At 34.8% G+C, this 24,578-nt stretch overlaps 1 protein-coding gene across 2 annotated transcripts in view; it reads left to right on the forward strand.

The window, feature by feature from the left end:
* Window positions 1-24,578, forward strand: part of ARFGEF1 (ADP ribosylation factor guanine nucleotide exchange factor 1) — a 149,238-nt gene that overhangs the window by 32,031 nt on the left and 92,629 nt on the right. For both annotated transcript variants that reach the window (XR_011421556.1, XM_023648500.2), the window contains exons 2-6: window positions 11,857-11,887; window positions 12,549-12,705; window positions 13,957-14,103; window positions 15,824-16,003; window positions 21,733-22,009. Coding sequence is in view for 1 of the 2 variants with exons in the window: in XM_023648500.2 (XP_023504268.2) it covers window positions 11,857-11,887; window positions 12,549-12,705; window positions 13,957-14,103; window positions 15,824-16,003; window positions 21,733-22,009 (792 nt within the window). In the remaining variant the exon portion in view is untranslated. The remainder of the gene's footprint in view (window positions 1-11,856; window positions 11,888-12,548; window positions 12,706-13,956; window positions 14,104-15,823; window positions 16,004-21,732; window positions 22,010-24,578) is intronic.

Below are 24,578 nucleotides of genomic sequence, written 5' to 3' on the forward strand. Positions count from 1 at the left end.
TGCTTTTCAAGGCTGGTTGGAGGCAGTAAGTCACTTAGCTAAAAACTGACTTTAGCCACTGCCTAGGAAAATGGCAGCTTTGTTTTCTCCTTGGGAGGCAAATTATTTGCCATGGACGTAGTTATGAGTTTTAGGATTTTTTAAAGATCTGCAAACTGTCCTTTATCAGTGTTGGTGGCTAGAAAGCATCTTGAATTTTTAATGTTTCATGTATCACTTAAATCCTCTACCAGGTTTTATGATCATTCCTTTATTTATTCAGCAATCATTTATTGTGTCCACTATCAGGATGGCAATGCAGTTTTGATAATGTTGGTGCTATTGTTAAGTCTGTGACCTTGGGTGTATCACTTAGGTATCTGTGTCTGTTTCCTCATATATATAGTCAGAACAATAATAGCATCTATCTCAAAGTTGCTGGAGGATCTAATAAGATATTTTAAAGTACCTGCAGTAGTATTTGGTGCTTGGTAACTGCTCAGGAGACAATTAGGAGTGGACTTTGTGTGCAACTTGTGATAAGGACCAAAGATGCATTGGTGAGTAAGACTGAAGGGTCTCTTTTCTTATATAGTTTATAATCTGATAGGAAATACAGACATAGAATGAGTAATTAGATAACTGAAGAGCTACTAAGGAGAACTATAGTGCTCCATAGAAGTATGTAGCAGGGAACGTAACCTAGACTGGATGTGTATGTGAAAGGGAGGTGTCATGGATGGCAGGGAAATTCTGTATTTCTCTGTGTTACTTCACAGGGGAAATGATGGTAATTAAGGGGATAGAGATTGAGGAAATATGGATCAAAATACTAAGGGAAATAGCAAATCAGATTCCTATAATTCCTAGAATTCTTAGATCTCCTACAACCATTCTTTTGGAGAATATATTGGGAGCCTAACAGTATTCATGTGTGTAACTTAGTTGTTTTATTAACTTTTTTGAAAATTGTGCTACAAGAAGTATGGTATCAGTATGCAACTTTGTTCAGTTAGGATATTCAAAAAATAGATTTTCAAAATCTGCAGTGTATTTAGGAATAAAGCATTTGACTTTCTTAGTATTGCAACTTTGTTGTTAAGTGATAAGCCACTCCAAGAGGTGAACTTGATAGTGGTGCCTCTGGAGATTAAAATTGAGTGTATGTGTTTGTGTTTAATAAATTTTGACATACAATTTTGAAAAATGCAAATTTAGTATTTTCATATGTGTTTGTGATGGTTCAAATCTTGATTTGTAAATTGTTTCTCGGTCTGTAGTTTAATCACTTGTATGCTGGACTATAAGAAAATTTAGCGTTTAACTTAAAACATTGAATGCTATATCAGTTATTTAGTTCTTGTTCCTTATACTATTTTAATAAATAAAAATATGTAAATACAGTAATGTGCCACATAATGACGTTTTGGTCAACGATGGACCATATATATGATGGTGGCCCCATAACATTAGTACCATATAGCCTAGGTGTATTGTAGGCTACACCATCTAGGTTTGTGTGAGTACACTGACGTTCGCACAACAACAAAATCACCTAATGATACATTTCTCAGAACGTATCCCTGTCATTAAGCAACACATGACTGTATGTATAAAATTTTGCTGATCTGTGCTAAGATACTTTTGAGATTCTTTAGAAAGATAATTTCATTTGTGTGTATATAACTACTGATAGCACCTTCTGATAAAATATCATAAATGTACGGTTGCATAAGATGCATTTGTGTTTATGACTATTACAAGCATAACTTGTTTATAGACTAGATACATTATTGAGAAATTTCCTGTACTGAAAATATGTAGAGGTTAAATCATTTTCCCTTCATTTTCATTTTAAAATTAAAAGCTTCTTTTATAGGAAAAAATAGTCTACAATATATAAAAATCTCGAGATTTTTATGAGGTAATATTTTTAAGGAGCATTAAAGCTTAAAAGTAATATTTGTGGGTTTAAGATAAATAGATCCCAGCCTTTAATATTGGTCCAAACATAAAATTCACCAGGATCTTCATTGCCTTGTTTGCTTAATTTTTAAATTTAATTTATTTCTCAAAATACTTAAAATATACACAGTGTGAAAATCAAGAAGTATAAAAAGATATATAGAAGATGAAAAATAAGTTTTCCCCTGTCACCTAGTCACTTGATTTCTCCCTTTTAGGCAAGCAGTGTCTCCTTCCAGAGAGGGTTCATGCAGTTTCAAATATATATGCGTATGTATTGCTTTAAGAATTTCCCCTTGTGTCCACTTTAAGTGGAGGCTTTGACTATACCTGTATCCCCAATTTAAGTACTTTCTTTTAATATCCCAAGCTTTTAGCTATTTGTTCTAAAATGCTCTTACATGTAATTGGAAAGAACTAATCGTTTATGAAATGCTTTCATAAAATCAAACTTGGGTGATTGCTTAGTGGGTATTTATCATATTGTTGTTTATACTTTTTCATATTTAAGACTTCTCAAAAAAGAAAATAGATTAAACCCAAAAGGAAGCACTTTCACATCTCTTTGATGCTCCTAATATTCTTATGAGATAGACAATTGGATATCCTCATCTCCATTTCAAAAATCTGTAAACTGAGCCTTAGAAAGGTCACACAGTGGCAGACATGAGGTTTGACTCTCAGTCTTTTCGAGTCTTCATCCCATTTCTTTCTACTGTATTCCACCTGTGCAGCTAAGTCTGAAATAGAACCCAGGGCCCTGATTTATAGTGAAGTATTCTTTCCATGATGCCATAGCTGCTGCTTCTGCATATCTTATGTTGAGTAGAATCTGTGAAATTGTCTAATTGTTTATTTACCAGTAGGGCTGTTAGCACTTAGAACAGTAGCTCTGTTCTTTGTTGGTTGTCACTGTAGTCACTGCGGTTTGTTGATAGTGAACAGTCACTGCATTCTTTTCTATCAAAATATTGTTACATTAAAGGATCATTTTCATAATTCACAATTTCTGTAAATGCTTATTTTTACCTAGTGAGTTTTCTTTAAATTTGATTTACCTATCATTTAATACTTTAATGTCATTAGGCAGGCACTTGATCTGAATTCTATTGCGGGTTTTTTTGTGTATTTAAAATATTTTATACATAAGGTCTGGAATGGAAAAGAAAATTACTGACTTGAAATATTTACTATTCAAATCACATTTCTAGTGATGGTTTTCAAAACAGCAGGATTCCATAGGATTCCTTCTATTTCTAAATTAATAGGCAGCACAGTGTTTTGTTTTTGTTAGAACTTTTATGAGCACATTGGAAAAACTAATTATGATAGCATCATTCTAAAATTGATATTCTCTTTAATTAATAAGTCATTGAAATTCAGCAATTTGATTTAGGCTTGTTTCTTATCAAAATCACACTTGATAAGAATCATTCCCTCTTGTCATCTTGGGTAAGTCACTTCAGGTTTTTTAATTTATAAAATGGGCAAGTTGGTAATACTGTCTGCTGTTCTAAGAATTAATAAGATGGATGTAAAACTGCTTTGTAAATTGTAAAATGCTGCACAAATATGGGATATTTTTGTTTATTAGACTTGATATTCATGTGATTTTGGTGAGCTAATTAACAATTTTCATAATCTTAGGAAATATTTCTCAAGGATCTCAGTATTGCTGATATACCAAATATTCACGAAACAGTTTCAGTCCCTTAGAATTTTTTATTCCTAGTTTTAAATTATTTAATCATGGAAAAATTATATAAATGCATTAGAAAACTTAAATTACACATTACATTATCTTTGGCCAGAGATTAGGGACTAAGTTAAAAAGTTGTGCAGTGCCTTTCTGTTACAAGTAATTTAAAAAATTAAAAATATAAAATTAAATTTGGAAAGTTTAGGTTGAGTTATTTGTAAGTTATCTGTGGTTCTTACATCTAGTTTGAATTTCATTTGAATTCAGTCACTCCCCTTTAGTTGACTTTCGCTGTTTTACAGTGGAAACTTCACTTTTCACCTTTATTCTGAAATTCCGCTGATATTCATGCCTTTCATAGCATAAATAGTAGAATGATTGCTGTCAGAATTTTGCACTCCTTTTTGACACATCCTCTAGGAGCTGGCTTTTCAGGGGAGGAGAAGGAATATTGGCTTTTGAATGAAAATCTTTTCTTTTGCCTTTCTTATTTCAGAAAATAGCCAGCCCAATTTAGCCCTGACTGTGACAAGAAAACGTTTATTGAAATTCAGCAGGAAATTTGGTATTCTAGAGGACTGTTCAACATCTTGCATCTTATGTGCTTGTTTTTTGGGTTTTTTTGACCTAGTAAAAATTAGCATTATGTTTGCTAATAATTTTGGAAATAAGGGATTCTACTGAAAGTGCATATAAAGTAGAGTCTCTTGAGGGAAAATTTCCATAGTTTGGTTTACAGTGCTTGTTTACTTCTATAGAATGCCATAAGGTAAAATTTAGCTTAGCTCAGGGCAAAATGGTTACAAATACATATGTAATAAACTTTCTTTTCTTTTTTTTTTTTTTTAAAGATTGGCGCCTGGGCTAACAACTGTTGCCAATCTTTTTTTTTTTCTTTTCTGCTTTATCTCCCCAACCCCCGCCCCGTACACAGTTGTATATCTTAGTTGCAGGTCCTTCTAGTGGGATGTGGGATGCCGCCTCAACATGGCCTGACGAGCAGTGCCATGTCCACGCCCAGGATCCCAGCCCTGGGCCGCCGCAGCGGAGCGCATGAACTTAACCACTTGGCCACAGAGCCGGCCCCTGTAATAAACTTTCTAAGTGTGTAAAATAATGCTAAGTATTACATTAGTAACTGTGACAGCTTATACTGTAAACCATGGAGATAGTAAACCTCCTAGTATACAGATGTAGATGTTAATGTAAACTTCACCCTAGCGTTGAAGCGTGTTGTGCATTGCACCTTCTTTTTCCAAAATTTTTGAAATTTTTAACAATATCAGAACTTAAGCACTTTTATCAATTCTGCCATCATTTCAGTACCCAGGAACATGTATTAGTTCATATAGTGAATATTCAATGTACAGGCAACTCCTAGTTCATCCCAGCTGAATATTTGTTCCTGTTGCATCTTTTTGCTTCCATAAAACTAAGGGAAGGGAGGTGGAGGCAGTGACAGCAGCAGCATAAGAAAAAGTTCTGTCTTTTTTGGGTGTTTTTCTGGATGCTAAAAAGTAATTTAAGCTGGTATTTTGTTTTAGATTACTTTGTACTTTCATAGAAATAAATTGTTTACATGTGATTTAGTCATAATTTTGCAAACTAATTTTTCAGAGAACCTCCAGATTCTGAGGAGACCAAGTGTGTTAGAAGGAGATTGGTTTAGGGGACAAGTCCTTGCTGCATTTTATTAAGCGCTATACCTCTTAACTATCTGTTTCCTTATCCAAATCCTCAGAACACATTAGAATAACTTTCCATGTTCCTGGCAATCCTTTTGTGTCTCTCAGTTAGCTCTCCCACTTGCCAAGAAGTTATTTCAAACCCCAATCTCCTCAAGCCTTCTTTAACGCTTTCTGTTCCAGTTACTGTGTAATAAAGTACCCCAAGACTTACTGGTGTAGTATAGTGACCATTTTATTATGCTCACAGATTGTGTGTGTCAGGAATTCAGATGGGGATGTTGCTACTCCACAATATGTAGGGCTTCGGCTGGGAAGACTCAAATGACTGGAGGAGACATGCATGACTGGGAACTGGAATTCTCTGGAGGCTTCTTCTCTCACATGTCTCGTGCCTGGGCTGTGATGACTTGAAAGCTGGGTGCAGCTGGGATTGTTGACTGAACCATGTGGCTGGGGCTTCTCACATCAGGAGCACTTCCAAGAGTGGGTGTCTGGAGACTCAGCATTCCACAAGAATCAGGCGGGAGCTGCTTGGCCTTTTCTGACCTAACCTTGGCAGTTGTCCACTGTCACTTTCACTGAATTCTGTTGGTTATAAATGTATCTCTAAGGCCAGCCCAGATTCAAGAACAGAGGAATTAGACTCTGTCTCTTGGTGGAGTTGTGGCAAGGTTATTTTGCAGACGGGCATGTGGGATGGGAGATAATATAGTGACCATTTTGGAAAATATAGTCTGTCACACTATCTCCCCATCATTAAATTTGTATGTCTTGGTGCCTGCTGAATATTGTCTGCTTGAACATCCCATAACTTAAAAATAGCTTTAAAATAGCTTAAAAATTTAAAAACAGCTTAAAACATGACCAGAACTTACCTCTTCTTCACCCCTGCCTCTTCACCCCTGCCCTCACACAGTGAGAACATTGCGTTTTGTGTCTAAGTTAGTAGTACCTCTGTTATTTAGTTATGCAAGCCAGATCTCTTCTTGCTCACGCCTTCCCCTCCTCCCCCAAAGAAATGAGATTGTTTCATTGTTTCTCCTCTAGGACGTCCATGGAATTCACATTTACTCATCCATAGTGTCACAGCTTTAATTCAAGCCATTATCTCTTCCCTGGATATTACTGTAACATTCTATTTAACTCCTCTGTTTTTATTTAATTCTTAACTATATGAAATGTGGTTCTAAAGTCACAATAATTGGCTTTGAAAAAGTAAACCCAGCAGAATATATACATCCAAAGGGATGTTATTTTTCAAAGTAATTCCTTACATTTATGCAGTTTTATAAATGTTTTGTTTAAAATTGCTTGCACGTGTATAGTCATTGTTGATCCAAATCACCATTCTTAATTGATCCCGTGTCATTGTTATAGTTTAGTTACAGGCTTCTTGAGAATCTAATAAAGGTTATGTACTTCTTTTCCTAAACAGTGCCTGCGCACACACAGAATTTGAGATGGTTCACAGAAGCATTGAAGTTAAGAATTTTTTGTTTTGTAGTCATATACCATTCTTCATACTTGGCTCCAAGCCACTTGTGATTAATTGGTGGTTAGAATCTGATTCCCTTTCTAGAGATTTTTCCTTCTGTGAGGTTATTAATTTAAAAAAAAAGGAAGCAGGCAGGAAAGAACTGCAAACAGTGAATTCCACAAATATTTTTGAATACTGGTAGCATTATGATAAATGGATGCACAGCCTCCCACAGTTACTGCTTTGAAGGAGCCAACACTTTGGATGTCTGAGTTCTAATGTGTTTATTAAAAACTATTCATTTGACTTTAAGGTCTTTCCTTAGATCACCAGTTTAATTTGCATTGAGTAGATGTTTTTGATCTGCAAACTATACAAGATATGACAAAAATGATGTCATGAGAGGTAGATATATAAATCATTCATGCGTATAGGTAATAGAATTTGTTGAATCTAAGTATTATTTTAAAGTTTATATTTGTACTGTCAGTGGGAGAAAAGAAAGCTGCTAAACAAATTGATAGTAAAAATGATATGAGAGGAAATATTTAATATACTTAGGAAATCAGGTATATAACTTGCATATAACCAGTTACTTTTTAATAAATCATTCTTTCCTGTTCATTAAAGAAGTCCTGTGCCTTATCAACTGTATTGACTTGGTTCTAGTTATTTAATGTACCTGAAAGGAATAAAACTGTGTTTCTTTCAAAATACTTTTGAAGTCTGTACTTTTTATGTTAATTCACAATGACTCATTTCCTCCAATTTTAATCTTTCCTTCTTTATATAATGCAGTGGTTGTGTTTCTAAGGTTTTTAAAAAATTTATAAAAATAATTCTGAAGGGATAGGGAGTTAATGGCTAAAGAGAAAACTACTGAAAGAATTTCAGTAATAAAGTTTTTTTTTAAGGACTATGCTATATAGTTAAAAAACCCTAAATATCACTAAATAAACAAATGCAGCCTCTGATTTTTATCTTATTTCAGCTCCAGAGTGATGACTTTTCTTATCACATCCGGTATTATCTGTTTGCATTATCTAGTGTTTGCAGAGCAGTGTCAAAAATATTTTGCTGTTTGTGGTCATCCTCGTCTTGGTTCTAACTTTAACAGGGAAGTATTTTACAATTAAGCACCATGTGTTTTTTGTGCTGAGGAAGATTTGCCCTGAGCTAACATCTGTGCCAGTCTTCCTCTATTTTGTATGTGGGTCACCACCATGGTGTGGCTGCTGAGGAGTGGTGTAGGTCTGTGCCTGGGAACTAAACCCTGGCCACTGAAGCGGAGCATGCTGAACTTAATCACTAGGCCATGGGGCTGGTCCGAAGCACTGTGTGGTTTTTAGTTTGAGTATGCTACTTCTTAATTTGATGCTTTAGTTTTTTTTTCTGGGTATTTTTTATTTAATAACTGATAATTAATTAGTTTATTTCTTTATTCTACTGTTGAAGGCTAATCTGAAACAAATTGTTTCCCAGCCCTAATTCATTAAAATGGAGGGGCAGTTTCCTCGAAGACTGTGTTACTGAACATTCATTATAAGTTAAGAAAACTGAAAAGGAATTCCTTTTTAGCATAGGCTCAAACACTAGTTTCAGAAGTCTTACAGGTATGATAAATGGATGTGGACATAGTGGATGAAACCCAAACGTCTTCCACTCATTTCTTTTAACCACTCTATGGCAGTGACTGTTAAATTTGTTTGTATATCAGAATTTCCTTGAAGCCTTGTTAAAACAGATTGTAGGACTCTACACTCAGAGTTTCTGATTCAGTAAGTCTAGTGTGGGGCCTGGTAATGCTGATACTGGTGGTCCTACACTTTGAGAATCACTGCTTTATAGTAAGTTTACCCTGATAATTATAGAATGAATTTTTCCTTTCAATCACATCAATTAATAGAAGATTGCTTAGATATAGTACAATGTGTAGTGGGTAATACAGTTCTTTAGGACTAGAGAAACTAGTTTCTGGATCACTGTTTACCATCTGTCTGACCTTAAAGTCGTTATTTAACTAATCTGATCCATAGTTTCCTTATCTGTAAAATGAAGAAGTGTCCTTTTTAGGATAAGATTAGGTAATGTGTGGGAAAATGTTTTACGCTCTATATTGCTGCACAAATATAAAGTAGTATTCCATATTATTTAAAAATTTTAGCTTGTTTTACAATACTATGGTTCATAATATTGTAATTTTCAGTATTTTGATAAATACTTATTCTCTCTACCTCCCCCCTATGGCCCCTTGTCACTTTAGTCTTGATTACTTTTTAGTGATAGTGTCTTTCAGTTTAAGTGGCCTTGAATGGCTTTGAAAGGAAATATATTTACAATTATTATATTTAAAATTAACACAGGCAGTCTTCGTGGGACTGTAAAACTATAAGCATTTTGCAGGACCGTAAAGATAACTATGCAAGCTGAAAACATCTAAGCTATGTTAATGATCAGTGAGAAAAATTGTGGTTGTTCTGTGACCTTTAAAGGTTTTGTCAAAACATTAAAAACTCTTTTACTGTGGTTTATAAATGTATAGGGAAGTAAAAAAAATAGTAAAACTCCTATTTAGTACAAGGTAATTTAAAACATTAGAAACATTGAGAATTAAAATGTTTTATTTCTTTGTAAAAAAACCTTACCAAATCAGTTTGATCAGTGCTTGCCTTGTGTAACTTATATGGAGATAGGTAGGAAGGTAGATCTATCCATCCATAGATAGAGAATATTATAGTACCATCTGAGTTACCAGAGAAATGTTACATTCAGTATGGCTTGTGTTGAGTGTGTTCTATTAGACCGTTTAAATATGGTCATTTAAATGGAATCATAGAATAAAATGGTAATGTTTTAGGGCAAATATCAGCAAACCTTATCTGTGAAGGGCTTTGTCAGCCAAGAGGAAAAAATCAGGGATATTATGTAAATACTTACGCACCAAGAGGTAACAAATTTACACTAATTTTTTATTGATGACATTCTATATAATAATAATTGAGTATAAAGTTTGTAATACTCCTGGTCTACTGTTGCGAAGAATGGGATTCTTTTAGGGGAGATAGCATTACTCTTCATTGGGCTTCAGAGTTAGTGTTCCCTGTCATCAAATTGATTGGAAATGTTCAACTGTAAAAAAACATTCTTAAACTCATGGGCTGTCTGAAAACAGGTGATGAGCTGGCTTTGGCACATCCGTGTTTTAGAATATAAGGGAGCTTTGCAATCATCTAGTAGTTAGTGAAGTGAGGGTTGTTTCTTAAGGTCACACAGTTCTTGAGTGACAGTTCTCTTTAAAATGTTAGATTACTTCTGATATTCTTAACTAATATATTCTTATTCTTATTTTATTTTTTAATATATTATTTACTTACCCACGATACCCTATTCCCTATCCATTTTATAAATGGAGATTCACCTTGTACAAAAACTGCTGTCTCCCCACTTCCCCCACCTCACATCTTTTTTCTACCTTATATGATTTTTAGTAATACCTCAGCTTCTTAAATAATATTGATAATATTTTTAAACGAAAAATACCACTTTAAAATTTTTTATGAAGGTTTGGGGCAGTTAATACATCACTTTTCCCTCATTTGTACTGTATTTTTAAAAGTGATTTAAATTATTTTAAATTATATGTGTTGATCAACTGTGCAATTTTAGTAGCGAAAATGTGGATCTTAAATATCAGACATTTTGTTAGGTAGTATCTTAAATACCTGCAGATAATATCTTTATGCTGTCCCCCTTCCACTCCTACCACTGGTAAAATGGAAAGAGCTTTGGTGCACAGAGAACGACTCAAATACCAAACATCAAATGCCTGGTACAGACATAGAGTAGGTAATGAACTACTATGTTGTGTGTCTATGATAAAGTGATTTGACAAAGTCACTTTATAAAGGGCTTAATATAGTCTCTGGTACATGGAAGGTACAATGTGTAATAGTTATTAATTATTATTATTAAATTTATAGGCCAGTAGTTGTTTATAATACCCAAATTTAACACATTGTGCTCAATATGTGTAGGTACATCTCTATTATAGAGTGGTTAAAAAATGGAGACCTGGAGTTAAATTACGTCGTTTTGAAACCTGGTGAAATCTGATGAGCACACACCCAAGCCATGCTGCCCTTGGGCCAATTATTCAACCTTTCTGTACCTCGATTTCCTAATCTTTAAAATGAAGATATAATAGTACAGACCTCAGAGGCTTAAATATATTAGTGTATGTAAAGTGTAACAGTTCATGTAAGGTTAGTACATGTAAAATGTAATAGGGCTTGGCACATAGTAAGTTCTTCACAACCGTTGGCTGCAGTAGTAATTATTAATGCTATATTTGAATACTTTTTTCCTGAAGTTTAAATAGGTTTAATCAATTAACCAGATTCCCTAATGTGTCAAATTTAGGGCTCTTCTCTTACAGGTAGGATTTATCTAATTTTTCTCATCTCTTATAGGTATAAACAGTGAAAGGGAAAATTTCACTTAAATTCGGCATATATAGTTTACAATGCCTATATGGTCATAAGTAGAAAAATTGGTTAAATATCAGCACATATGTACATAGTCAAAAAGTTATAGTCCTGGCCTGATAATCTCCTTGAGATAGTCACAAGAGTGGGGCCTTATTGTTTGTTTTTTCCCTCATCTAATATGTGCCTTATATTTTGTGACTTGAGTACAGCATACACAATATTCTATTCTTAATATTAATGCTTCTGGTTAATGTAAATTGCTACTTGACAAAAAAGAGCTAATTTGAGAAAAGGAAATGCTATGGGTCTTAGTAATCTGCAGTTGTGCCTATCCTTATGGTTGTTAATGTATATTCTACATACAGTTTTATCAAATTATGTTATTTGTGTAAATTAACACATTTAACTAAAACAGAATTTTAGTACCTAGTTTTCTTTTGAATTTGCATTCCTTCCAACTTCTTATAGAAGTTACAAACTAGTTTTTAAAACCTATAATCAAATTACTTAATGATTTTCTGTTGTCAAGTTTTCTAATGTATGCTTCTTTTTTCCCCCCAGAGGAAATAAAAGCGGAAACTGAAAAACAGAGGTTTGTGGGATTTCTTTTCTTTAATAAAAATAATTTGCAAACTTGTCAGTCTTGACCAAAATAATAATACAGTCATCTGTATATTTTAGTGTGGCAAATTTTCTGCATGTGATCTTGATAATAAAAAATTGTTTTTAAGAAATATAATTGTAAGCATACTTAAATACAAAAACATCTCCTAAATAAGTATATAAGGATATTTCTGAAATACCATAAGATATGCTTTAAAGTCTTTGCTTAAGGACTTTGATTCCTACTTGGTAAGATTACTAGGTTTCTTTGATAGTGTTAACATCTTTAGGACAGTATGAACTCAAAAGTGCAGTTTGACTTAAGGACAAGTGGAAAGCCCATTGCTTTTTAAGGTATTATGATACGAAATTTAAGTGGCAGTAAAATATTTCTGTAATAGAAACACCTAAAATCTTTGGAAAGAATATTAGAGAAAAATCCTATGTCTTGCATTTAGTTGCAGCTCTAGGCACTGGCTTTTGACGTGTAGCAAATCACTTAACTTCTCTGGGCTTTGGTTTCCTCATGAGATATGGAAAGATGAAGACTGGCATAGCAATGTTCCTTTTAGGACAGAAATTCTCTGTTTTCATATGAGTTCGTCATCAGTATAATAAATGTGATATTCTAATTAGACTCTTTCTTTTAGTCCTCCTCCTGGAGAAGCAAAAGCTGGATCAAGCACCCTTCCACCAGTGAAATCAAAGACCAATTTTATAGAAGCAGACAAGTACTTCCTACCCTTTGAATTGGCATGCCAGTCCAAATGTCCCCGCATAGTTAGTACATCTCTAGATTGTTTACAGGTATGTATAAAATAGCATTCTTTAAAAACCATCTAATTTGAATGCATTTCTAAAACATTACTCAAAATTGATAATTCAGATATTTTCCATGAAAGTCTTGAATATTCTTTTTGTGATAAGAAAGCAAATGGTTGCTTATATCCAAGAGAGACAATAATTATTGCAAAAAGATATTTCTAATTTAATGATAACAAAAATCATTAGCATAGTGAGACACAAAATCTTTAAGGTTATTAATAATGAAAGTTGATTTGGTCTTTTTCACATCAGTGAAATTCAAGAACGATAATACTTTTAACCTACTGCTGACTTTACAGATATCATTATGTAAATGATTTTACTTAATGTCTGCTGTTTTATATAGAGAAATAGGTTAATACTGACAGCTTAATATCTATCATCACTGCTGGACTTTAGCTCTGACCTTCATTTATGTCAGAAATTTCCTCACATCTTTCACTCTGTTTTACTTACATACACACACACACACACACACACACACACACACACACACACACACACATACATACATACACACACAATCCTCTTAGATGTTTGTAAGTCAAAGGTCCAGATAGAGGTGTCCTTCTCTATCTAGGTGTTCTCACTCTTTGGGAATTATACCTATTTAACTAATAATTCAATGGCTAGGAAAAGACCATATCCATATCATATCCCTGTCATATCATATTCATATGATTTGGTTAAGGATAAGTTCATTTGATGTGTGACGTTTTCCCTGACAAATTAGAATTATAATCTCTAAGGCCTTCCTTTCAGGGCTATAATAGTAATGATGAATGAACAAATCTGTGACTTATTTCAGCCAGTGTATTGAAACTGGATGTTTTGCATATTCACAGACCTAATTTGGAAAGAGATTTTGGGTCATTTAAATGTGTTTCACAAAAGCAGTGTCAATAATGTTTACATAGAAAGTAGTAAGCTATTCTAACTCATCAAAGACAAGGTCAGAGGCCTGGCCTTCTCAAAGTGTTGCCTGATGGTTTTGTTCTAGTGGTTGTTCTGTTTTTGTGGTTGTTACAAGTGTAAATAGTTTCATGTTTCTAGCTAATAAAGCTTTCTTCAGGAAAAGTTGGTATAGCTGTGGCTTTGATTATACCTTAATATTTTTATGTAAAAAGTTTAGTATATAGTCAATTGTATATTGTAATTTTAATGAATATTTAATTGGTATATATATATATTAGTTAGCTTAATTAGAATCTTTATTTTCTTTTTCCGTTTCAGAAACTTATTGCTTATGGGCACTTGACTGGCAATGCTCCAGATAGTACAACGCCAGGCAAAAAATTAATTGATAGAATTATTGAAACAATTTGTGGCTGTTTCCAAGGTCCTCAAACAGATGAAGGAGTTCAGTTGCAAATAATAAAGGTACTTAAGTATATAGAGTGAATTTGTAGTTTATAATCTGTATTTTTTAAAATCAGAAGCTTTTACCTTGAAAATATTTGGAGAGGTCATTTTATATGCTTTCCAGCTATAATAGAGGTCACATGAGTGCTTTTTAGAGCCATATCAGGAGATTTCATTGTTGAATGCCAAGAGTTTGTTAGAAGACGACTGTATTTCTAAGTCTCTTATTTTGAAGGTCCCAGTTTAGCTTGGGCTCCCAGAGTCTTCCAGAGTTTTTCAGTTTCTGGCCTGTTTACCATACATATTTTGTCTTTTGAGCTTTAGGTTGCCGTGTGAAAGGTCTGTGACCCCTCTAGTTTCTTCTGTACTATTGGACCGCTTCTAGTCTGCCCTCTCGACCCACGCTTCACCATGTGAACTCCTTGTGAACCAGCTTTTCTAATTCCTTTACACCTGTTCATCTGCTGAACTTGCTCATGTAAACCCTGTCATGGGTTTTGCTAGTGTACCTGGATGGTTAAACTCCTTAAAGAAAAAGCACTCAGTTGTGTTTTTAGCCTGTCGTAGAGTTGTTAATGTTACTGCTAATGATAGTAGTGGTATGTTTATATATCAGTAAAATTTTCACATACTAGTAGTACTTTTGAAATTGTTTATGTGTATAAAGTGTTCCTTTGTGTGTAGAAATAGCCCTTTCTGAGCTTTTCAATTTTATAGCTGTATTTACTTCACAAGTCTTATGATATCTTTATTCTTAAAAAATGACCAATTGTTTGGGCCTATCATTTGCAGTTTCATATAATTCATGGTTTTTTTTAGCCTGTACTTGGCATTGACTCTGCTTAGGATTGTACAACATAAAAAGGACAAAAGCTATGAGTCCTTGCTTTTGAGAAATTGCTAGTAACCTAATGTATGAAAATTCACATCAAGTTGTTCACTTTATTGGAGGATTCACCTTAGGATTATTTTAAATTCTTCATCTAAAACATTTGTAAACATCTTCAACAGTAACAACAGCATATTTATTGAGTCCAGTCTATAAAAAAGATCTCAGAAAAGTTTGGAAGTAAGATATGATGTATATCCTCCAAATTTGACAATCCAGTTCAACAGATATATGAGGCGTATCTGTGCTCTCCTGTGACAGAGTTTCAATGCTGTGCATTTTTTTGTTGGTGCTGGTGCTGAGGAAGATTCGCCTTGAGCTAACATCCATTGCCAATCCTCCTCTTTTTTAAAAACATTTTTCTTGTTTGCGGAAGATTAACCCTGAGCTAACATCTGTGCCAGTCTTCCTCTTTGTTGTATGTGGGTTGTTGCCCCAGCATGGCTGACGAGTGGTATAGGTCCATGCCTGGGATCCGAACCCACAAACCCTGGGCTGCTGAAGTGGAGCACAGCAAACTTAACCACTACGCCTTGGGGCTGGCCCATAAACTATATTAAATAATATTTCTATTAAAATGAAATGTGTTGAAACAAATTAGTTAAACGGTCTTCTAATGTTATGGCATTGGGAGGATAATGTGGAAACCACTGCCAGAATGAGGAAAACAAAATACTGTAACAGTTGATGATATATTCAAGACAGGTAGAAATTCTATGTACGCTCCCAGAAAGTGGTAATGGTATCTGAAAGTTTTAATTCTAATATAAAAATACTCAATATAATTTTGTGCTGAAACTCTGGATGCAGAAAATTGCTTTGACTTTGTCTTTTTTTTCTTTTTTAAAGGCTTTACTTACTGCAGTAACATCTCAACACATAGAGATTCATGAAGGAACTGTACTGCAAGCTGTGAGAACATGTTACAATATCTATCTAGCAAGCAAAAATCTCATCAATCAGACAACAGCCAAAGCTACTCTTACTCAGATGCTAAATGTTATCTTTGCGCGCATGGAAAACCAAGCAGTAAGTATTAAGGAAAGAGAGATTGTGTAGACCACCACAGGCATCACATATAGAAGAGAGGGTACGGAAATCACAGTGAAATCTTTGTGCCTGTAGAGAAGAATGTCTTTCATTTATAGTTCTACTTACTGGAGATCTGTGATACTGTGTTTGTATTTTGTTTTGTTTTGAGGTTTACTGATTTGTTTGACTGTGGACAAAATTTTCTTTTTAGTTCACAAATAGAATGTGAAAGATATTGATTGCCGTCTTCCTCATGAAAGTGTTTATGAATTGGTATTTTTAAATCACTGAAGCTCAGTAGATGAGTGTAATGTAGATATGAAATTACCTAATTTGATCTATTCTGATATAAAATTATTTATTCATTGAGCCTTTAAAAAATAAGTATACATTTCTATATTGATGAAATTTTTCTTTTCAGCAAGAGATTAGCAGCTAGAGAATCATTTATTTATTTACTTTTTAATTGTCTAGGTCTTCATAATTAAAAACCATCTTCTAACTTTTTATTTTGAACTGATTTTAAACTTAACAGAAAAGTTACAAAAATATTACAGAGAGATCCCCTTCACCCTACTTTCCTTAATGCCAGGATCTCACATAACCATACTACAATGATCAGCAGCAGGAATTAACATTGGTACGATACTATTAAGTAAACTACAAACCTTACTTGAATTTCACCAATTTTCCCACTATTGTCCTTTTTCCATTTCAGAATCTGATCCAGAATCCCACGTTGCATTTAATGTGCGTTGTTGTTATGTCTTAGTCTTCTCCACTTTGTGACAGTTTGTCAGTCTTATCTTTCATCACTTTGACGCTTTTGAATGGTACTAATCAGTTATTTTGTTGAATGTCCCTCAATTTGCGTTGTCTAATCTTGTCTCATGATTAGAATGAGGTTGTCCATTTTTATGCTAGAATACCTCTAAAGCAATGGTGTTCTTTTCAGTGCATGATATCAGGAATTCATGATGTTGATGTGTCTTATTACCAGTGATGTTGACCTTGATTACTTGGTTAATGTTGTATCTGCCAGGTTCCTCCATTCTAAAGTTACTAGTTATTCTTTTGCAGTTAATAGATATCTAGGGAGAAATACTTTAAAACTATGCAAATATCCCATTTCCTCCTCATATTCCTCCCATCCCCCCAATTTAAGTATCCATCAGTGGATCTTGTTGGCAACAATTATTGTGGTGTTCTCCTATTGGTGATTTTCTGTTTCTCTCTTCTCTGTTTATTAACTGGAATTATTCTCCTTCTTTCCTATTTATTTAGTTTTTTATGTATATCAGTCTGTATTCATAGATATTTATTTTATTCTGTGAGTTATAATCCAATACTATCATTATTTATTTTGTTGCCCAAATTATTTCAACTTTGACCTTATGTCCTTTGGACAAACTCTCATCCATTTTTGGGCACCTTCTTACTTTCTGGACTCTTAGGATGTTCCAGGCTCTCTTTGAATTGTCTCTGCTTCAGCCCTGGAATCAACCACTTCAACAGGGAGCCTGGCTTCTTCAATTGGAGAATGATGATTAGAAACCAAAATCTGAGTGCTAGGGGTGTTCCTTGCTGCTGGGGTGTTATTATTTCTAGGCCCTCTCAGCAGATAGAACTAGGAAATACATATCTGTATACTCACCCCATCTCCTCACCCCCTGCCCCCCTACACCTGCATGTGACTATCTATCTGTATATGTTAAAAAACTGTGTTCATACTCATACTTCTGATTCTAATCCAACATCACAAGATTCATTTCTGCCTTCTCCCTTTTTAATTTGTAACTTCCTCTCTCTAAACAGTGAGAAATAAAGCTTTCGTTTTCTATCACATGTTATTTGTTCACTCCTATTATGCACCTAAGATAGTTTTAGAATTGCTAACCCATACCACTGTGAGAAGCAAATTTGCTAAGTAGATTACAGCATTTATATTTGGTTCTTTTTGTCTTTAGCCTTATAGTATCCATTCAAAATATTGTTTTCCGAAGTTACTTAGGTTAGTTCTTTTCTTTTCCACATTTGTTATAAAGGAATGTTATTCCTTTATAATAGAATTAGGTTCACTTATCGCTGTCTTTTTTCTATTTCAGTACCCCTGACATCCTTGTTAGTTTTAATTGCTTATTTATTTTTTGAATATGTTAACCATGAATATGCTGTAAGAGTCAGAGCTACACAAAAGTTATGCTCAAGAGGAGTACTGTTCCCTCCTGTTCCTACCACTCCATTCCTCTTCCTCCCTTCTTTACATCCCTTCAGTGTAGCTAATCTCATTTGTTTCTAGTTTATCCTTCCTGCATTTCTTTAGCATAAATAAGCAGATACATGTATAGTTTCATGTATCTTCTTTCTTAGATGAAAGGTAGCATACTATATTAGTTCTCTATCACTGTGTTACAAATACCCGAAACTTCAGCTGCTTATCTCTCACCGTTTCTGAGGGTCCAGAATCCAAGAGTGGCTTAGCTAGGTGGTTGGGCTTGGGTTTTGGATGAGGTTGCAGTTGACTACATGGATCGTGATGGCAACTGGGGCTGCAGTCATTTAAAGGCTTTATTGGGCTAGAGGATGCACTTCTAGGCTCACTCCTTTGGCTGTTAGTGAAAGACCTCTGTTCTTCACTGACTATTGGCCAGAAAGGCTTGAGGTTTTTTTTACCACGTGGGTCTCATAGGGCTGCTAATGACATGGAAGCTGTCTTCCGCGAGGGTAGATGATCTGAGAGAGAGGGCAGTAAGACAGAAGCTGCAATGTCTAGAAGTTGCCACCCAGACCATCCCTGGAACAATGTGGGAGAGAAGTCTACAAAGAAGTGAAAATCAAGAGGTAGAGATCATTGGTGGCCATCTTAAAGGTTGGCTACCTGCATACTATAAGGCTCTTTTGTACTTTGCTCTTTCTACTTAGTATTATGACCTGGAAAGCATTCAAGATCAGTCCTTAGAGATCTTCTTCATTCTTTTTTACAGATGCATAGTACTCTAGGATGTACTGTACTCTATTCCTTCACTCTTCTGTGTATTGACATTGGATTACTTCTGATATTTTGCAACCACAAATAATAGGTTGTTTTTTTAAATATTTTTAAAAAAATTTTTTTCTCCCAAAGCCCCCCAGTGTTTTAGTTGTGGGTCCTTCTAGTTGTGGCGTGTGGGATGCTGCCTCAGCATGGCTTGATGAGCAGTGCCATGTCCGCGCCCAAGATTCAAACTGGTGAAACCCTGGGCTGCTGAAGCAGAGCGTGCGAACTTAACCACTTGGCTTTTTAAAGAAATGAATGAAAATAATTTTATGGCAGAAATATAAGTTTTATTGGTTTGACATGTTCAACAAGGTTTATTTTATCGCTTTTTAGTGGCAGAAATATAAGTTACATTTGTTTGACTTGTTCAACAAGATTTAAGTACATTGCTTATCTAGTCCTGTCACCATTCTAGACCTCAGTTATATGGTGCTGGGCAAACTAACTTGATCACTGCCTTCAAAGATCTTACAAACTGGACATAGAGGGGGGGTAATCACACAAATAAGTGTGTAACTGAATTGTGATAAAGGCTGTGAACATGTTTTGTGTCATGAAGGATATTTAGTTCTGTGCTCTCGATAATTATTGAAAAGTAGGAAGGGGAGAGAAAGGAAATTAGAAGGGGAGCAGACTGATTTAACTTCCACATTTACTAAAATATTCTAAGGTATTAGTCTAATTCATTTATATGTGCTACTGATAGTCCTCTCCCCCTCCCCCATAAAACTCTCTACAAAATGCTCAGTTCTAAAATTACTTCAAAAGAGAAAATGCTAAATTTCTTTTGAACCATGGTTCTCAACTGGAGATGAACCATGGGAGGTTGAAGCCAGATTTGAGACACTTTGGATTGTCATGACTCAGGTGGGGAGGCTGTTACTGGCGTATAATGGGTAGAGGATAAGGATGTTGCTGAACACGCTGTGCCCAGTACAGAGGACAGCCCCCCAGAACAAAGAACTATCCAATCTAAAATGTCAATAGTACTAATGTTGAGAAACCCTATTCTAGAAAGTATGGAAGTGTGTATAAAATGTTTAAAGGCCTATTTTTATGCAATAACATTTCCGTTTTTTTCCTCAAGGATATTTCTGGAGTTTCTATAACTCTGGAATAAGTAGAAAAAGCTAGAATTTGATATAATCCTTGTCTGTAATTGCAAAGCACATGCTTGCCCCACTAAATCATGGTGCGGATTAGCTGTAGTTAGGCTGAGCCTAAGATTGGATTGCATGTCACAGGCTTCTCACTTTAATTTGGAGGTTGACTTTCTCATGAATGGGTTATTAAGTATTGATCTGAGAATTCTGTTCTGATTCCAACTGTGCAACTGGTCATGCCCATCAACGTCTTTATCTTTAAAATAAGGGATTTGGGGGCTGGCCCCGTGGCCGAGTGGTTAAGTTCACGCGCTCCACTGCAGGTGGCCCAGTGTTTTGTTGGTTCGAATCCTGGGCGCGGACATGGCACTGCTCATCAAACCACGCTGAGGCAGCGTCCCACACGCCACAACTAGAAGGACCCACAACGAAGAATATACAACTATGTACCTGGGGGCTTTGGGGAGAAAAAGGAAAAAAATAAAATCTTTAAAAAAAAAAAAAAAAATAAGGGATTCAGACCATGTGGGTTATAAGGCTCTTCCTACCTTTTGGGCATTAAAATCTTTTAGTTCAAATTTGTTTTATAAATTCATATAATTAGTTCTGGCATTTCCACATAACCTGCAATAATATTAGTGAATATGAAATGTTCATGTTTAACATTGTAAGATATTTATCTTTGTGGATATTAATTCTGTGAGAATCATTCTTACTAGGTCATGAGAATGAAAAATGTGTCTAAAAGCAATAAAGTGCTAAAAAATGAAACCCTATGATCCTGATTGTTACTATTTTTAGCATCTTATAAGTGAGCCAGTTTTATAGGTAGTATTATATACATAATAATGACAGATTTCCTAAAACAAAACTTGAACATTTGTAGATTTAATTTTTTCAATCTTATTAAATGACTGGGCAGAGGCATTTAAATACTCTTTGCAATTTTATTTATTAAATGTAGTTTTATTATTTTTTAATTAAAAGACATTTGACAAGGTGTTGTAAGAACATGTTACAGAGAAGTATACACTGAAAAGTTCCTTCTCACTCCTGTTTCCAATTTGGTCACTTTCTAACCTCCGCCTCCAGTAGGTATCCATTATTACTAGTTTTCTTGTGTATCTTCTAGCCTTTGTTTCTCTATGGATAAGTAAAAATCAGTATATGTGTGTGTGTGTGTGTGTGTGTATTTTATTCTCCCATCCACTTCTTTTCTCTCTTAGTAAAACTTTTATTTGATTTTAGGTAAATCCACTACTGGCAACGATCCAATTATTACCCTGAGGCTATTAAAAATTATTTTAGTGGTTTTTTTTATTGTTTTGGTAATACATTCACATCATTCAAACACCAAGAATAATGAAGAGAGGATACATAAAGACTTTCATCTGTGTTCTTGTATACCAGTTTCCATCTTGTTTTTAGTATATTTTATGTTCTTTGTTTCTGATGGACTACAATTTCTAGGCCTAGAGACAAGGTGGCACTTTTTATAAGGGGTTTATAGTTGAGCATAACATTGCTCTTCCAAATTTTAAACAACTTATTTTACTAATACTGGAAATTACTCTATTTCTTTCCAGTTGCAGGAAGCCAAACAAATGGAAAAAGAAAGGCATCGGCAGCATCATCATCTGTTGCAGTCTCCAGTAAGCCATCATGAGCCTGAATCACCTCAACTTAGATACTTGCCACCTCAGACTGTTGATCATATATCCCAAGATCATGAAGGGGACCTTGATTCCCATACAAATGATGTGGATAAAAGCCTTCAGGATGACACAGAGCCTGAAAATGGATCTGATATTTCCAGTGCAGAAAATGAACAGACTGAAGCTGATCAGGCAACTGCAGCTGAAAGTAATCTTTTTAAGAAGGGATTGTCGGGGGCATTGTGTGTGTGTATGTTAAGAGAACAGTGTAGGAATGAGTTTTTTGATAAAGAAATGTGGAAAGGGTAATACTGCTTAGTAGATAGCAGACACATTGTGGTAATTGTGGACTATTTCCATCCTAGCTGGTGAAGTTAATTTCACTTGAAACCACAAAACATCTATTAACGATGCTATGCATTCGCTAGTCTCTCATGAGCAGTGTGATTTATGGACTTACTTTGGAGGAGATATGTGTTACTAAAGAGGATCATAAATGTCTGTTAGCATGTTATATAGGAACTTCAGTTTTCTTAAAGTTAGTTTCATGGCAAACAAGACCTATTTATTTGGTAAGGTTTTCTGGAAAGTGACTAAAAATTTTAGGAAATCATTATATTATTCAGAAAATATTATGGTAAAAAAGTACTGAAATTAAATATAAAAAAATCTTTTGAGTAACCACCTGACATAAAAAATAATTTCATTTATTTTTATATCCCGATGTGTATGAATCACTAAAATTGAGATGTTCTCTGCCAGTATTTTTTCATAAGTAAATCGACTTATAAGAAAAAATTTACAAGGTTACAGAAATTAAATTACACACATTTATTTTACAAATCTGTTTCTGTAAAAATAATCACATGAAGTTGTTTCTCCCCTCAGACATTATTCTCGACTTTAGCCATTCTATAAAACTACCAGGGAATTTGGCTGTTCCCTTTGTTTTTCCTTAGCTTGGTGTCAAAAGATGATGGAAATTCTCTTGCCTATCCAGTATGGTTGTGAAGAATGAGTATGGTTAGGGCTTAGTTACAATTCATCTGAATTCTCCGTTTTTACTTCACTTTGAGGAAAGACTTGAATAATATATTTTCAGCTCTTGATTTTTCTTTTTGTAACACATCTTTTCCATAAGTTAATAGTGGCATGAACATCAGCAGTGGCACGAATAGATGCTGTTTTACTATTTCTGTTTTCTTTTTTTAAGTTTAATTTACTTCACTTTAATTTTTTTTTTGAGGAAGATTAGCCCTGAGCTAACTACTGCCAGTCCTCCTCTTTTTGCTGAGGAAGCCTGGCCCTGAGCTAACATCCATGCCCGTCTTCCTCTACTTTATATGTGGGACACCTACCACAGCATGGCGTGCCAAGTAGTGCCATGTCCGCACCCAGGATCCGAACCGGCGAACCCCGGGCCACCGAGAAGTGGAATGTGTGAATTTAACCGCTGCGCCACCGGGCCGGCCCCACTGTTTTACTATTTTTAATAGTACTTTACTATTTATTTTAAAAAGGATAATTTTGATAAACCCATCATTCACAGTAATCAAGTTGATAGTAAATCTGTACTGCTTATATGATTTATATTTTTCTAGCCTGGTGTTGCCAGAATTTCCCCTGCTTTTACTGTGAGCTTAAAGGGACTGGCTCAAAGGGCTAATCTCTAATAAAGCTGGGACTTTGTATGTTCCTTCATCCGTGCCTTCAGCAAACATTTGTTTAGCATACTGTGACCTCGGTACTTTTGTGCTAGGACTTGGGGTTAAAAAGTAGATAGAGATACAGCCATTGCTCTTAGGGTGCTCATGGTCTGCCCCGATGGTCAGGCGTGTATAAATGAGATGCAATGTGATAAATATTTTTAAAGTGGCATGCATAAGGTGATTCTGCCAAGGACAGTTAGGGAATACCTTTGTAAAGAAAGCAGTGTTTTACTTGAATCTTGATAAATAGGAGTAGGAATTGGTTATCTAGAAAGTTTAGGAAATTTTCTGACAGAAGAAACAAACATGACATGAGACCCAAGGAATGGAAGCATCTGCTGTGTATGAGGTACCACTGTAGGTACCTTATAGGATACAGAATTATAAATAAGACATAATTCCCTATGGCATAGTCATGATTATTTTGGCTTTAAATGTTGTTTTTCTCCCAACAGCTGATATAAATGAAAATTCTTCCTGAGACCCATTGGTTAAGAGTTCATGCTCCGGAGTTAGATTACCTGCTTTGAACCACATCTCTGTCACTTACTAGCTATGTAACTTTGGATATAATAGTTAACTTCTCTACTCATCTCCTATGTGTAATAAATATTATTCACTGTTACTCTGATCCATTTCTGTTAGATAATCTCTAATTGATTCTTGGTGCACTAATCATTTTGTGCACATTTTAGTGACTGTATAGTATGTTGATCCTCTGATTTTCAGATTCTAGGTAATTTTAGCCAACTAGAGCACAGAAATACAAAGCTTAAGAATGGTGGAAAAATTATCTGTCAAGGAATTTATATGTTTTTACTCCACAGAAGAGTCTAAATGCTGCTGTATTTGGATTTTTTTAAAATAAAATAAGGTTACTAATTTGACATGCTTATTTATCAGATTTCCCCTTGTGGCATTCAATATTATGTAGAATGCAGCAAACAATAGATTAGGGGCAGTGAACAATAGGGAGGGCATGCTTCTGGAAACCAGAATTAGAAATATCGATCCTTTATAGAAGTGTGAGTCGGGCAGGGGTGTAGACAGCAGCACTATCAGCTAATA

Source organism: Equus caballus, chromosome 9 (genome assembly GCF_041296265.1).
Source record: "Equus caballus isolate H_3958 breed thoroughbred chromosome 9, TB-T2T, whole genome shotgun sequence".
NCBI classification, from domain to species: Eukaryota; Metazoa; Chordata; class Mammalia; order Perissodactyla; family Equidae; genus Equus; species Equus caballus.